Source organism: Leptonotus elevatus, chromosome 5 (assembly GCF_054856555.1).
Source record: "Leptonotus elevatus isolate MCC_2025b chromosome 5, RoL_Lele_1.0, whole genome shotgun sequence".
Classification (NCBI taxonomy): Eukaryota; Metazoa; Chordata; class Actinopteri; order Syngnathiformes; family Syngnathidae; genus Leptonotus; species Leptonotus elevatus.
In genome coordinates this window covers 25,116,329-25,133,853 of record NC_141243.1, presented here as the reverse complement: position 1 = coordinate 25,133,853, position 17,525 = coordinate 25,116,329, and the positions used below count along the sequence as shown (strand labels likewise).

Genomic DNA, 17,525 nt, shown 5'->3' with positions numbered 1-17,525 from the left:
GTGTCAGTGGGCGTGCGGGTCCGGTCCGAAGCCTGCAATTCACATCAGGGAGTGAAAATGTTCTGGAAGTAGACGAGGCTTGTGACTGATTTGTTCTCACAGGGCTTCCCTCTTCCCACAGCCTGCTCAACTTTGACTGAAGCAAAGTAAGTTGACTTGAGTCTTGATGTAGACATCTCAGTAATGCTGCATTCAACAATGTCTAAATGTGGCTTCGATTTTAGCGTCTTCACATCTCTGAATTGTTAGAGCTTAACTAAGTCGTCATACCGAAAAACCGTTGCGATACATCTTGTATGTGTTTCGTGGTGTATTGAGTCACACGTTGAATCAATAACGAAGTATTGGTGACCATGCCAATCAAGAATTCTGAAATTAAGATGACATCTTCACGTACTCTAGTGATGATTAAAAAACAAAAAAATCATTATAACCAGTAATAAGTCAACTTTTTGCCACACCAACATGGGTTAACTTTGCTCCTTATAAGACACTTTTAAATCAATCTGTGTATTAACATTCACAGTAATGCGAATGAGCAGTTGACATTTTTTTGACATTGACTTTCGACTCTTCTAGAATTAGATGGGAATAGTGTCATACAAGTGAAAAGCAGTGTTTCTATTTAGGGTGCAGACCTAACCAGGAGTGCTTCCTGATGTATAAAATAAGTTTTTCATGTGTTTCTGTATGAATCTCCTGATGCAGCTGTTGGTATCATTTCAGCATTAGAGTTTCAAGAATTTGTTGTGACCTTCTTTTATTTTTCTAAAGAGGACTCTGTACAGAGTTACAGAGACTTGTTGTTTTTGCTCTTAATGTTTCAAACTCATTAAATGGAGCTGCAATGTTTCCCACTTGTGCAACCACTGCCCCGTTACAATGAAGTAGAAACCTTGCTGGAAGATTTATGTGCACATTCTCCTTTAGAATGCTGTTGGTGAGGGTTTTAACTCAACTGGATGGTATGTGAAATATAAGGCATTGATATTGTTGCATTTAAATAACCATTCTATTGCAGTTTTTCTTCTTGGCCAAATGTGAACTTTTGGATATGTAAGTATTTGACTTTGAGATGATGTATTGTCCTCTTTAAGGCAAAGAATTTCTGTGGGAGTTTGGACTGTGTGTCGTTTTGCAATTTCTCATGAAGATAATAATTCAGTCACTTTCCTGTATATACAGACACTACACTTGAGTACAGTTACTTCATGTTAGTTCATGGGAATGAAGTCAAGGCCCACAGGCCAGATCTGGCCCTCTGTGTAATTTGATATGGCCCATGCAAGCTTGCCCACATTTTTTTTTCTCATTTTCTGTTCAAGATCAGCCTTAATATTATGATCACAAAATGTTGTGGCAATAATTTTAAATGGCGGAGTGATTATTAGCTTTCCCACATTGAACATAGTTGGTAAAGGACAAGATGTACAACTCCCTCACACTCAACATGTAGGGTTACTCAAATTTTTTTTGAAATTGATGTTGTATTTCTTATGTAACGTATTTATGTAGAAAATATTCACTTTTGGTAATAAAGATACATGTTGCATGGCAGTTAAATAATAATACAAGTATTGGGAATATATTCAATATAGCCTTGTTTTTCTTCTTTTTGCTTACATATGGCTATTTTCCAGACAGAGACAGATGCAGACACACAGACAGACACACATAGACACAGAGAGACATACATACATGTACACTAGGGGTGTGTCAAAAAAAAAAAAAATCGATTCTCATTTAGTACAATTCAGAATCTATTTTAAATGCCCCCAAATAAATTTATTTAAATTATTTTATACTGTCTTGCCTTTTTTCTGTGTGTGCCTTTATTTGGAGCGCTGTTCATGTTGTACCCGATTTGGCCACTTAGGGGCAATGTGGTTCCACGCGGTCTACTACACTGTTAAGTTGTAGCCACATTAGAGAGTAGAAGGAAAAAGTCACAATCAAGTTATTCCAATAAAAGTTGTTTTTTTGCAGTGTGGAGCCGTTCTTTTGATTGATAAAAGTGCAGCGAGTAGCGCACTAATTAGCATTAGCAAGTCAGACTGGAGTAGATCATTATAATTCCTTGCACATCTATAGATTGAAGCAAAAATCATTGTCAATCAAATCATTTTGAATCAAAAAACGTTCTTAATCGAAAATCGATTCTGAATCGAATCACACACCCAAAAATCGGAATCGAATCGTGAGACATTCAAAAATTCCCACCCCTAATGTACACATACCCACGCACGCACAGACGGACACTCAAAGACGTGGGGCTAGTGTTTGGCATATTTCTCATATGTTTTGTTTTGGCCTGTTAGTCAAAGTAAATAAAATATAACATGAATTGACTTTTGTGGAATTAGTTTGCGGCCTAACATGAAAACTAATTTGTGTTAAAAATATTTAACATAGTGATTGTAGTAGGGCAGCATGGGTCAATGGTAGTGTGGTCGTCCCCTAACCCAGTGGTTGTCGGTTTGACCCTTGTTGAAATGTCCTTGAGCCGGATACTGAGCCCCAGTTGCTCCTGATGCTGCTCCATCAGTAGGTGAAAGTGAAATCAGTGTGAAGACAACCTTAATAATCCTCGAGAACGCTTTAAAATTTGGAAAAGTGCTATAGATGGTATTCGCATGACGTCATGCACGGAATATCTGTAGAGAATTCCAAGGATAAATCAAAAAATATTTCCAAACAACAAAGTTTACAAAACTGTGTTCTGACCATTTTGATTAAGATAAGTGTTATTGTAAGATGGTTAAAATGCATTTTACAGTAATGCAATCGTGATATATGTGCTCCGCTAGCTGTGGCTGAGCGATCAAAAGTTTACATTTAGAAATTTAATTTAATTTAAGGTCTCTATTTTCTTTTCCCAGCAGCCCAAAAGTTGAAATTGTAGTCAATGTGTATGGAAATAAGAAGTGATAAGTCAACAATGTTGTTGTTTTTGTTGTAACATGCTAGTTAGTGCGTGAAGTTAGCGCGGTTGGGGAACTAGCTAACTTGATTTCAAAATAACCCGAGATTCTTCACCTCAAATTCTCAAATAATAAATGCACATATCAACCAATAAAAGCCGAAAGTGCAAAAGGCGCAAGAATGTCCGTGTTTTGGGAGCCATCCTACCTCAGAGCATATGTTGCCATTAAGTCCGGTCCAAGCAGTTACGCCAGCAAATGTTTATAATTCAATCGATTCAGTTAATCAAACATTTCAACGTGTACTGCTGCAAGGAGTGTTGCTCTAAACATTCTGCATACATTTTCTTTACAAAGTAATGTTAGAGGAAGCTAAGGATGACATTTATCAATAACAAAATAACATTTGGTGTAAACATAATGGGAACATGGCTGAGTAAGGCGAAAAATTGCCACACCATATGGAGCCGACTCGCAGGATCTCGTCATCCCGATCCCGTGACGTCAACGAATGCCATCAATACAAAGAGCAAGACCATTTTAATAAATGCCTTTTTTAAGGAATGCTACTTCGCGGAAATTCACCTATAATGGTTGGCGTAGAACGTAACCCCTGTGAAAAGAGAGGGAGCACTGTAGTGTTAAATAAATTCTACATAATGTTGTAAATGCAACATAATGAAAATAGGTAAATTAAATTAAACAGTGTCAAGTAAATTCACCGCAGTGACATTTAGTAAATTCAACATAAAGATGAATACATTCAACATAATAAAGTTGAGTATATTCAGCAAATATTATGGGATAATTCTGGCCGAAATTAATAATGCTTACCTTACAGAGAAGAAAGCAAAACAATGAAAAACATCAGACACTTTAACCCAGACATCCACAATCCATTCACATACCGTGGCGTACATTGTACAGCCGGCGCTGCCTCCCAGTTTGTTTTGGTGGAGTGTGTTCACCTTCTCTCATTGATCGCTCCCATGCTTCTCGCAACTTTACTTTCAAAGCCCAGTTTCAATGACCAGTTGGAATTCCTTCGTTAATCCTCCCGGAATGATGGCAAGCCCCAACTTCGTTTTCTTGCTTCTTCCCCTTCCGAACCATGGATTCATTGATGTGGAATTCCACGACTGCTCTATTCCCATGTACAACCGCGTAACTGATAGCTTGCATTTTAAATTGTGCCTCGTAAGTATGTCTCTTAGCTGATGCCATTTTCTGGAATTTGTTAGCCAAACCGATGTTGTTTTGCACAATGCAAATACCGGCAGTATTTTGTTATCTGTTCCTGCTCGGTCTTAGGCCGGTGTTCGAATCGTCTCCGCGGATAGCGCCCGGCGACTGCACGTCGCCAAAAAGGTGGGTTCCAAACGGGGTAGACGAAATGAAGTACAGGAGACAGGAGGTCACACTGCAATTTGGAGTTTTCTTTTCTCTTTTTTTATTCACTTTCTCGTTCCATCTCCACATTCGAGTACATACAGCTGCAACTCTCTTCTTCTTTTATTGTATTTTATTTTACCACTTGGCGGCGGCTCGGTGGATGGCTGGTTAGTTAGCATGTCCGCCTCCCAGTGCAGAAGACGTGAGATCGAGTCCGAGCTTCAGCCTTCCTGGGTGGAGTTTGCATGTTCTCCCCGTGCTTGCGTGGGTTTTCTCCGGGTGCTCCGGTTTCCTCCCACATTCCAAAGACATGCATGTCAGGTTAATTGAACTCTCCAAGTTGTCCATAGGTGTGATTGTGAGTGTGGATGGTTGTTTGTCTTTGTGTGCCCTGCGATTGGCTGGCAACCAGTTCAGGGTGTACCCTGCCTCTGCCCGAAGCCAGCTGGGATAGGCTCCAGCGCCCCCCCCCCCCCCCCCCCGCGACCCTTGGGAGGAAAAGCGGTTAAGAAAATGGATGGATTTTACCACTTGATTGTCACACCCACCTAAGTGGGGCGAAATGATTTCTCCGCATTTGACCCATAGCCTGAGGGAGCGGTGAGCAGCAGCAGGAGCCGCGCTCGGGAATCATTTGGTGATCTATTCACATTGTGTTTTTACCTCGTGCCTGAAAACGGCCACTAATCGTCACTAAATTTCATATGCACAGTTCTTGTCATGTCCACTTCAACCAGTCAAAATAAAAAACACATTTATTTTGGTTATTTTAATAAAACTTTCTGATTGTCTCGCTCGTGCTATCACTAGCTAGCGCTATACAGAAGCTAGTGCTTCTTTGAAATGGACATGGCTGTTTGTATTGTACTAAATGTCCCACCTTTCCCAAGCAGATCACATTGGTGCAGTCCCAGATTGCTTTTGTGGAGAACCCCATCGAGTGATTCACATTATCATATCATATCTTACCAGGTTATAATCTTAGAAGGAAATGGCCCATTTACAGCACTGCCATGACAAGTTAATTGAAAGGTATGTAAAATGGCAGGGGAAAAAAATCATTACATAATACCCTCTCGAACTAAACCGTACCGAATTGAACCGTAATCTCACTTAAACTGAATTGAATCGTTCCACTTTCAAATTGAACCGTCCTCGAATCATTTCACACCCCACGTATTGAAAACCGTATCAAATTGTCTTTTGTAGAGAGATGCACACCTTTAACATTTAAATATGTGTATACTGTATATACGTGCATACTGTGTGTGTGTGTATATATATATATAATGGTACTCACACTTCATTTTTGGTGTGAAAGATCATGTGATGTAATGCATTTTTACTGCACAACACCACTCTTCTTTTTTCTCCACGCTGCTGCACATCCTAGCAAGGTCCTCTGGTGCCCCCCAAGGGAGGCATGCCTTATTCTTTGAAATTTGCTGTGTTGAATGCTAGCAAAACCTGTCTTGGATGAATGACTCCCTTGCTACAGCTGTTCCTTTCTGTTTTACATTACAGTTTAAAACATCACTACTGACTACTATCATAGATAGTAAAGTAGTATAACATTCTGTTACTTCTCATTTCTGCCCACATGTACACACAGTACAAACAAATTACATTCACATCCAGGTCTGAAACCGCAATGTGTGGAAGTAATATGGGATAAAGACTGTACTGTAGCTGCACTGTGGTCAAAAAGTAGTAATGTAACGTAAAAGAGAGATTCAGAGTTCGGTCAAACTATATATTTTTATATACAGTACATGAAAATTATAGGGTGCAATGTTCCTTTGCTAGGGTCTGTCGGGGTTTAAAAACGGTATCTTAAAAATAAATGCTAGTGTTGATGGCACGCAAATGAACACATTTCATGTTCTTTAATTTTATAATCCTGTAAATCCTGAGTCTTTTCCTCATCCTCAAGGTTACTGGGGTCTTCATGATATCATGGCAGCAGTAGCTTACCAACAACCTGCACACAAGTTTGTTTTGAATATCTGTAACTGTTGTGCTCTTCAACTATCAAGTGAATGATCTCCTCTTCCTCTTCAGGTCTGACCAAAAATGTTGCTCATCCAGTGCATGTTCTGCTGCAGCCTATTAGTGCTGCTGGAGCTGGTTGTGGCCCAGTATGAGCATCTTGGCTACCTGGAGCCAGAACAGGAGCAGTACTCTCCTCCCCAGCTAACGCCCGACACTCCCAGAATTCAACTCAGGCTGGCAGGAGATAAGAGGAAACACAACGAGGGTCGTGTCGAGGTTTTCTACAACAACCAATGGGGATCTGTCTGTGATGACGACTTTACGATCCACGCTGCACAGGTGGTGTGCCGGGAGCTGGGCTACGTGGAAGCAGTTTCATGGTCACCATCGGCAAAATATGGGAAAGGAGAAGGTATTCGATGATGCAGTTATTGGAGGCTGTGGAAAATATTCACAGCACTTATTCACTTCTTGCCTCAAGCAATCGTTGCATGTTTTTTATACCTTCATGAAATAAGTATACATCTCAACAAACTAAATAACAGGAGAAAAATAAGATGGCCGCTTTTCTTTCTTGGCTTTTTAGTTTCATTGGTATCTAAAATTTGGTTTGTGGCCAGTTTTCTGTCATTTTCTCAGAACACCTTAAGTAGATTTTTTCTTTCCTAAAATTACCCCCCATCCACTACTATGTGGCACTGATGATTAATCATTATTTTTTCCCCCATCAGGTCCCATCTGGTTTGACAATCTTCACTGCACTGGCAAAGAAAAGACTTTGGCGCTGTGTCCTTCCAATGGAATTGGTGTTTCGGACTGTAAGCACAGTGAAGATGTTGGCGTGATGTGCAGCGACAAGAGGATCCCTGGATTTAAATTTATCAACATTTTTCAGAACCATGTGGAGGTACAGCTTGAGTATAATTTCATCACACTTTGTTGAGTATAACGTTATTGCACTAGTCAGACCTCCTTTTATGGTAACTTGGAAATGTATAAATCCTAATTCCAAAGATGTTGGGTGTCTGTATAAACAGAATGCAATGATTTGCAAATCCTTTTCAAACTATATTCAATTGAATACACTACAAAGTACAAGACAATTAATGATGAATGCTATTGTTTGTTTGCAAATATTTTCTCATTTTGAACATGACCCTGCAACACGTTCCAAAAAAGCTCGGACAGAGAAAACAAAAGACTGGAAAAGTTGAGGAATGCAAAAAAAAAAAAGGTGGGGAAAAAACAACGTTTCTAAAAGTATATTTGCAAAGAAGGTTAGGGATTCAATCATATGGTCTATAATATTATCGAAAGATTCAGAGAATCTGAAGAAATCGCTGCACATAAGTGGCACGGCTGAAAACCAACACAGAATGGTCTTGATCTTCAAACCCTCAGGCAGCACTGCATTAAAAACCGACATCACTGTGTAAATGATATTCCCACGTGGGCTCAAGAACACTTCAGAAAACAGGTGGAGAATTTAAGTCCAGAAAGTAAAAAACTCTGCCACAGATTGGCCGGGAAGTCTGAGCTCGTTACCTTCCAGTTGAATAGATGCACCTGTGGCTTAAACCTTATCTGAGATCGACTGATGCAAAGTCGAAATTTTTCTGTCGTCAGGCAATTCCAATTCTCATGTTGTTTTTGAAAATCATGGATATCATGTTCTCTGAGCCAAAGAAAGAACCAACTGGATTATTATCAGCGTAAAGTTCAAAAGCCAGCATCTGTGATGGTATAGGGGTGTATTAGTGCCCATCGCATGGGTAACTTGCACATCTGTGAAGGCACCATCAATGCTGAAAGGTACATACTGGTTTTGGCCAACTATGCTTATTTAAGCAAGACAATGCCAAGTCTGCTGCATCTGTTACAACATTATGACTTCACAGTAAAAGACTGTGAGAAATAGACTGGCCTGCCAGCAGTTCTGACCTGTCTCCCATCGAAAATTTGTGTGGTGAATTATGATGCGCAAAATATGACCCTGGACTGTTGAGCAACTTAAGTTGTACTTCAAGCAAGACTGGTAGAGAATTCCACCTACAAAGCTTCCAAAATTACCATGCTCGATTCCCAAATTCTTATTGAGTGTTATTAAAAGGAAAGGTGATGTAACACAGTGGTAAATATGCCTCCGTCCCAGCTTTAGTTGGAACGTCTTGCAGGCTTCAAAATGAGTAAATAGTTGCAAACAAAAACAAAGTTTATCAGTTTGAATATTTAATATCTTGTCTTTGTAGTGTATTCAATTGAATAAAGGTTGTAAATTATTTTCAAATTGCAAATTACTATATTCTGTTTTTATTTACATTTTACATAACACCCCAACTTCTTTGGAATTGAGGTTTATACGGTGTGCATGAAACAAAAAAAGTATTCAACATTTACAAACATTGCAACAAGGCGCTTCTAGCTAGCCTCATTTAATTGACTCCAAATGTTACATTTTCATTGATTGCAATGGATTTTCATCCAAGTAATTTTAATACTTGGATGAAAATATGTACGTATATCAATTCTCCAAATAGTTTTAAGTCCCGCTACTACCGCTCGCAAATCGAAGCTCAAATTTGAAAACTCAGCAAGAATACTTATGCTGCATTCACACCAAAACCGGGGGGAGGTGTTTCGGCAGCGCGTTTGCATTGCAGTCAATGTACTTCGCGCGGGGGCGCGGAGGACGCGTCTGGAGCACATTCGTGACGAAAATCCGCACACTCACATGTTCGCCAAAGTTGAAAAATTTGAACTTTTTTCGCATTTCGCCTCGCGATAGCCAATCGGCTTCGAGTACTAGCTACGTCACACACAGCGTCCTGTCTGTTGTCACCCTGAGCGCAACAACACAGTCAACCGAGATCAAATGGTGAGCAAGGAAGTAGCATACAAGTGCTGGTAAGTGTATTTACTTGCTGTTGAACTTCTCGAGGTAGCAGTGTTTATCATCCATGCCAAAGTTATTTAGCGCAACTGCTGTCTTCCCAATTGCCACAAAAAAAGCGGAAGTGCTATCACGTACCTCAAAATCCTCTCGCTGCTGGAGAAAATAGTGCCCCAGGTGTATAGTCCCAGGAAAGAATTAGAAGTAGTCGGCGGTGCTCTCTTTTTGTTGACTCGTTTAAGTGCTCTGCAGTCGTTGTTCACCAAGGGACACTCCTCCTCTCCGGTGTGTGCGAATGCATAAATGAGCGGAAATCGTTCCAAAAAACTTGATGCGGTGAAACACTGGCGAAGGAAGCGTTCCAGATCGTTGTTTCGGTTTTGGTGTGAATGTAGCATAAGAGTCAGCACTTGGTCATGAACTGCAGTGTGGAAATAATAGTTAGAAACAAAAAATACAGTTAGAATTGTTGAGAAGATTCAGACCTTGACTGGATAGCCAATTAGTTAAGTTGTGACTTGAGATAAGAATTAAGTAAATATTTCCATTGGTTTGGCATGTGACAAGGAAACTTGGGACAGAGCAGAAGAGAACTCCCTTAAAATGAATGGACTAATTTGGAAGAGTAAAATACACGCACAGGTCATCATTTCTTGGCTTTAAACAACTCTGCACACTTGAGGTCAATAGAACACCCTGACTCTCTGCTTTAATAACAGTAATTTCCACATAATTCAGTGAGTGTGTGTCAGTGAAAGTACTATTTAACTGGTAATTGTTAGGTGCTGGCACTTGTAACTGTCAAAGTTGGCTGGCTGGACATTTTAAGGTCTTGCTGATTTCTGGGCTGGACAATAAGCATGAAAGTTATTACTGCCAAACTCAGCGTTATCTTTCTGTTCACTGTGCAAGCCTCATGAATTCACATTCCAATGTTATGATAAAACTGCACTTGCTTGGATAACTGAACAAGGACCGACCGGATCTTTGGCTTCTCATGTTGATGGTATTATTATTTTCTTCCTTTTTTGACTATTACACATTGTTTGCTGCAGTGGGATTTATAATATTTTTTTTAATGAATTGCAGGTGTAAATGCATCTGAAATGTGCAGAAGTTGATGTAATAGTTTCCCAGAGGTCTAGATGTCTGAAGTTGAGCTGTGTGGTGAAAGTCTGATTCAGCGTTTCCATTATAAAACACATCTGGACCACATGCCACATTGCATACACATTGCGTTATCATCTGGAAGCGTTATCCTGGTGACCGACTGACTGATGTGTAATGGTGGCAGTGATAACATATACTTGGAGGTTTTGTGTGATTGGATGATTAGTGTGCTCCCAGAACATGTTGAGGAGCCACCGCCTTCCCAAGTGGTGCTAGCCTCAGTTTGCTGCCCATTAAGGCAGTCAAAAAGAAAGGAAATACCCAGACAATGAGCTAAGAGAGGTGAAACATGAATCCTTGCATGCATGTGTTGCTGACCTTTGACTCATGCGTTCAGATTCTTCTGTGTAAGTTCTTTGCCATCTTCTACTTTTGAAATTGAATAGATGGTGTTGAATCTTGAACATTTGTTATAATTGGCTATTATGCTGCATTGTAAAGGTATCCATTGAAGTATATTTGACGTATTTCCCACAGCATACAACTGACTGTATTTGAACAGACAACTGACTGTATTTGAACAGTAAACAACTGACTCCCAGTGTTTACTGAGCCCTGAAATATTTATCTTTCTATCCATGTGTATTTGTGTTACTGCTACAACATTACACTTGAATTGGCCACTGGAAGTGTTCTGAGGTCTGACCTGCATTCATGAGCATGCATTCCATTCTATTTCTAAACATTGTCAACATGTTTAAATTCCGGAGTTTATAAAATGGGCTTGGCAGTGCCCACTTGTATGCAGCTCAAGCAGACAAATTCATTTAGTCTAAAAACTAAAAAGTATGTTATGAGACTATAGATTTCATAATGAATGCCTACTGATGTTTTGACTGACTACCTCTGACCGAGAAACAGACAGGGCACGGTGGAAAAGTAAAAGTCTTTAAGTACAAACCTAAATCCCCCAACAGGCGGTTAATGGCACCAACACAAGTAACAACAAAGAACAGGGTTGGATGCGGCAGTGGTAGAGTGCCCGGGAAGGAGGCATGGGAAGATACTAGATGTTTTGGCAAGATGTCCCTGAGGAACCAGAGCTTAAATACTGAAATACACCAGACTATGTCCAGCTCCGTAACAAAACAGAAGACCAAAGCACAATACCAGTAGTACTCCCAAACCCTCCAAACCCTGCTTCAAGGGGCTCCAACCCTGCCTACCAGGCAAAAATCTCACAAAGGGAAGGGTCAAGGATGAAGTAACTCTCACAGTTAATTAAATATTGAAAACTCTGACCATGGCGACATACCATCCAAAATCTTCCAGGCAGCGTAGGCGGGATGACCAGGTGGAGGAAGGGTTCGGATTGGAGGCTATGGGGACTTCAGGAGAGAGATATGGAAACTCAGATGGATCTGAAAGGAAACTGGTAGCTTCAGACAGATGGTGGAAGAGTTAATGACCCTATCAATTTCAAATGCGCCAATTAACCTGTTGGCCAGCTTATGGAAATCATTCCAGAGGGGAAGGTCATGAAGACAGCAAAACCATCTAAATCCGATGCCTATCGGCAAGATGGCCGTTACGTTGGGCTGTGCGGGAAAGGGCAGCTCCTCCAGACGGCATGACAATGGCAGATGAGCATGGACAAAGGGACCAAAAACGTTTTGCTCCTTAGAAAGACATAGTAGGGGTTGATACCCATTGCTGACCATAAATGGAGAAGTGGAGGAGGAGGTGAGAGAATTGTGGTAATATACGACCCATGGAAGATCTAAGCTTCAAGAGGCTGGATGGTGTGCCGAGACACACCAAAGTGCTGACTTAAGATAATGATTAGCTTTCTCTGAATATCCATTGGTCTGTTGATGATAACCTGAAGGCAGGCTAGATGATTCCCCAAGAGCTTCACAGAAGGCTTGCCATACCTTGGATGTGAACCCGGTCAGAAACAATGTCAATGAGGGTGAGGGGAAAAGAGAAGCTGCCAGAGACTTACTAAACACTTAACCCGAGTCGTGGGTAACCAGTTGAGGAGTACTGGCACGAGGGTAGGAGGCACGACAGCCAGGTCTAGCGCTTTGGCAGAGTTCTCTTATGCGATTATCAGTCCAAATAACTAGGGTGATTAATTGTTCAAGAGACTTGGGCTCATCCCGAGCAGACACCTGACCTTGAAGCTTCTCGGACAGTCTGCAAACAAAAGCTGTCTTTTGTCCGACCTCATTCCACTAGCTCTCAGAGACTAATATCCTGAACTTGATGGCATTGTCTGCAGCTGAACGAGAGCCCTGACGTATCGTATTGACATTAGTTGTTTTCCGGAGGACTGATTAATAAAGGTCTGATCAAAGAGTACGCATCTCAGAAGAAAAAGAGGCAAGCAATTATAATGCATGACTTTGGTTCTCACAAGGAATAGGTCTACATCCCTTCACTGCAGTGAAGCGAGTAAGCCACTTCAGTGAAGCAAGTAAGCCAACTTGGCGCGATAGTCCAAGTAAGCACTTGGTTGTAGGTCGAAAACCAAAGAACAGTTCAGCAGGAATCTGACACAACCTCTGGTGACGGAAAGTTTGGTTCCCAGTGAAAAGGTTGAGCTGGAGCAGGTGAGACACTCACTCCTTGATTGGGGGTATGGGCTGGAGCAGGTTGTGATGTCTGCTGGGAAGCGCTGGGTGCCAACTGGGCAGCCATTGAGTTGACGGTGGTGGGAAGGTTCTGAATAGAGTACATAACCACCCTTTGGAGGTGCTCGTTGCTCGTGTCTGCCGAGCAGTGCTCCCTGAGCATGAACAGCTTTGTGGATTGTGTCCGGGTCTGCTGGGTCTATGACAGGCCAGAACGTACTGTGACGTGAGGAGCAGAATTTCGACACAGAGGCAGAGAGGACGCGGAAGTGTCAAAGTAAAAGTCTTTATATACAAAGGTACAAAAAAAATCACCTAACAGGCAACAAGTGGCACAAACAAAGTGATAGAGTGTAAGGCTGGACGCAGCAGTTGTAGAGTGCTCAATGAAGGTGACGAGTCACTGAGGAAATACTGACAGACACCAGGTCACGCCCAACCCTGTGACAAAATAAAGGACCAAAGCACAGCCACAACATACTAAAGTCAGTTTACGATGTTAGTGCATGCTTTTGACAAACACTTCACATTCTTCCCAGTTTGCGAGCTCTAAATTTAAAGAGCTGCAGAATAATACAGACTGATTTATTTTGTTGATCATACACAATAACAGTTGTAATTAGTTGTAGAATATTTGTGAGAGTTAGCATTGGCCCCATAACTTTATGAAAATCATTTCTGAAATCCTTTTTGTTTTTAATGGGCAAGAAATACTAATCCCAACGATAAGGGCCTATTTGTCTTATCCAGTGTAGCTTATGTTTTGTTGCAAACGTTTGAAGAATAGCAGGGCCATCACATTTGAATTATGACTTTATTTTGTTTGGCTGCAGCTTTTCTCATCTTCCAACTCCTCTCATGCACACACACGTCATAAGAAAATGATACTGAGTCACCTCATGGCTAGTATATAACTCACATTTTCCTCTCTTAGGTCATTCCCCCCTCCAAGGACGTAAATTCAAATATTCCACATTACTCCCTGTAAACTTCCAACTACATCCAGGTTGAGTTGTAAATTGCCTTTTCAGCCTTCATCACTACACAGTAATAGGGGATTGACAAATGGTTATTATATAATTTCAAAAACGTTTTCATTCCAGAAATGACAAACTTCATACGGATGTTTTTCAATGGTATTAATTTTACTAGTCAAGAGTAAGAGATCAGGAGTCTAAAACTTAAATGATCATTGGGAGTTCAGAATGAGATAACATGTACAGACCTAAGTTTCGGTATATTTTGGAATTGAAAAAAGCGGCAACTGGTTGCAGTTTTAATGGGGTGTATGCCATGGAGGAGGCGGGACTTACGGGTTTCTCACATCAGCTTTGTTTCCGGTTCAGGTTTGCGACGTGTGGGCCGTGTCCCAGTACTTGCGCTTCCGCCTTTGTGCCCCTCGGTTGTGCGTTCCCGTTGACGGGTGCGAGTGTGTAGTGTGTCCGTCTCAGTTGTTCGAAGCATTTCAGAGAGCTGCGACGCACTGCACACTCCCGCCCATCGAAGTCTTCATCCTCTAACACAGCTGAAATGATCAGCTCATTAGCAAGCTCTGTAGAAGCCTTATAACGATCATGAAATTAGGTAGGACAGTGGCTCTCGAGGACCAGGGTTCTCTACCCCTTTTTTAACTGAAGCGAGTTGAGCCATGTAGCTCCTAACTGGTATGTGATACCTTAAACTTTGCTCACATTCAAAAGAAACACTTCAAAGAGCTGTTTCGAAGTATGTCACATTATGAATTTGTGCTAAATCCTCGCTTTGGGCACCAATATTGCGTAATATTGTCTTTTGTGTGCTACCATTTCCAGGGATCAATCCTAAACCATTATGTTCTGCTTTTGAGCTGAGTATCATGAAAATCTTCTTGTTCTCTCATACCTTGCTCTGAGCCATACTGAGCTTTTTGCTTGCAGGCAAACAGATGCCTGGTCTAATACTTGCAAGCATAGAGTAGTATGTCAATCATATTTCTCCACTGCTTATCTTGTTCAGTGTCACTGCATTGCTGGAGCTTATCCAAGCTAACTTAAAAAGTCCTGACGCAACCTGAACTGATCACCAGTCAAAGGTGATGGCATAATGCATTTTGATGTATAACATGCTCTGTATTTATTTTTTTATATCTGAAGAGCAACATATAATTCCTACAGTGAGCAGCTAACATTACAGGTGGGATGGTAATTGATAAGATTTGTACGATTCAGATTCCATTTTCGATTCTGCTTAACATTTCAATTATTTATCAATTCTCTCTCAATACTTTTTTTTTTTAAGGGGGAATAAACAGGTAGATTGGCATTCATTTGTTTTATGGCAATTGTATCTGTAAACAAGATACATATTTAAAAGTAACATAACCTTACAAACCCAACAGTGAGGTCTTATGAGGTCCACATTCTAGGGAACCGCTAACAAAAATGGCAACCGATGCCAAAGAATTGAAACACTGCGAACCGGTTCTTAACAAGAACCGATTTTTGATTCCCGTCACTAATTACAGGTATGAGCTATAGTATGTAAAAGAGACTAGTGCTAACCATGCTATTGTTGCGCTGCCCAGAGTAGCAGAAGGGTACCTTATAAACCATGCTGAATTATGAAGCGTGTCCCCAAAAAAAAGTTCCAGGACTGGTATCACAAAAGATATGCTTCAGTTTCTCCACTGGAGTCTAATATACTTTTCCAGCCTTCATGCACTTCCGGGACATATTGTTTCTGTAATCCACTGCAGCTCCATCATATGAAGAGGACACGTTGAGATGGTCGTGAGACCATCTCAACGTGTCCTCTTCATAACCCACCCACTTAGGTTTGGGAAAGAGGGAAAATACAATCATACAATCTCCATGCAGAACAGCAATGTTCTGATACTCAGGACATTAAAAGGAGGCACATTGTCTTGGCACAACTGTTGCCTCTTCTCGCACACTGAAACAAGCAAACGCCACAACATCCCTTTGTAGAGCTGATTGATCGTTCTGGGCCACGTTGAAGGACATAAATCATAGTTTATAGTTTGATATTGAACTATTCATTTTGTGAAATTAGCCTTGGAACTTTTCTTTTGGTTAAATATTTGGTCAGAAACAGAATCATCTTTATTGGCCAACACTTCAATAATATGATCCAGTGTAGTGGTTCACTTACCTGATTTCTGTGCAGGTGACGTAGGTTCGGTTACCCCTCAGTGTAAATGTTAGTGACTGACTGGCGACTAGCCTAGGACCTCTTATCTGGTTAGCTGGGATAGGCGCCATTCCCCTGCAACCTTCAACAGAACAAGGAGTATAGAAAATGAACGTGAAAATATCTGACCACAACACACAAGTACTTAGTTTCCAGCTGTTTGTTTCACTCTGGTGCTACACCATATACTGTAATATGCATAACAAGAATAGCAGAACAACCCCTAACAAACATCTGGCTCATTGGATCAAAAACCTATACATTGTGGTAATGCATGCATTGTTGCACATGCTTGATAATTTGGTTCATCTCTGTGCGCCATGCTGGCTGTTCTGGCATACCAAGGGCATTTCCTTTGACTTGCTCCTCGTTCACCTGACAATTTGCTGGTAGAAAATAGACTAAACTTTGAACCACATCAAAACTATTGGCGCTGGTAATATAACACTCTTTTGGTGAATTTCATTGAGGTGAAATTGTTGCACATCATTGCTTATCCGCCCAAAATGCCTCATTTAGGGAATAAGAGCCACTTTGATTGGTGGGGAATCCATTCAGCTGTGTTCAAGCCCATAATGCACAAAATTATATATATTTTTAAAATACTATGCTGCGCCCGTTTCAATAGGTCTGTGAAAAGACCAAATCAGAGTCTAGCCCGCCCCTGCGTGGATTTAGACTGCGCCTTGCTAGGAAGGAAAACAAGAGTGGGGCTTCCATTCAACCATTTTTTTTTCAAAAAATGCGAAAATAAAACTGAATGGAAACGCTAGAAATTCCAAAAAGGGCCCAAAAATCGCAAAAAAAGTTTTTATGCTTGGAGAGGGGGTGGATTTTGAAGCGTATCGAAAAAAGGAAAATGCGAATTTTGGCTATGGAAACAAATAAATGCTGACAAGACAGGATACACGTCACACGTTTTGACCGAATATTACGTCACACGTACGTCTGTAGCCACAAAGCAATGGTGGACGATAAAGTAAAGGGTATGTTAGGGGGGACGACGAAACAGAAATCTTTTTGGAATTAATTAAAGAAGCGAATATTAATGCAATTTTAGATGGAAAACAGCAAAGAAACGCTACGGTTTATCAAGAATTACAAAAGCATCACATGACGTCATCCCACGGCAGAATCACTTCCTGTTCTTCTTCTTCTTCTTTTAAATTACTGGTGGATCATATCTCTATGGTGTATACCGCCACCTACAGCGGCGGAGTCCCCTCTCAATATTCGCAAAAGAAGAACAGATGGAAATGGGCACAAGTCACATGTTTGTTTTGCGCATTTTCAGTAAATTCGAAACAATTGGATGGAAACCTGATGATCTCAAGCTGTAGGCTCTTCTGGCTCTTTCTTGCTCCATGGTTAAACCCTCCCTTGCATAGTTTTGCA

The 17,525-nt window shown here is 40.9% G+C and overlaps 1 protein-coding gene across 3 annotated transcripts in view; it reads left to right on the top strand.

Annotated features, from left to right (window-relative positions):
• The window catches only part of loxl2b (lysyl oxidase-like 2b), a 48,240-nt gene that overhangs the window by 152 nt on the left and 30,563 nt on the right, over positions 1–17,525 (top strand). The window contains exons 2-4 of one of the 3 annotated variants that reach the window (XM_086075195.1): positions 103–146; positions 6,375–6,717; positions 7,037–7,212. In XM_086075195.1, the coding sequence (XP_085931321.1) occupies positions 6,387–6,717; positions 7,037–7,212 (507 nt within the window). In that variant the 5' untranslated portion in view covers positions 103–146; positions 6,375–6,386. Of the gene's footprint in view, positions 1–2; positions 147–6,374; positions 6,718–7,036; positions 7,213–17,525 lie in introns of those variants that run through there. The other 2 variants (XM_086075194.1, XM_086075197.1) reach the window with 2 other exon arrangements.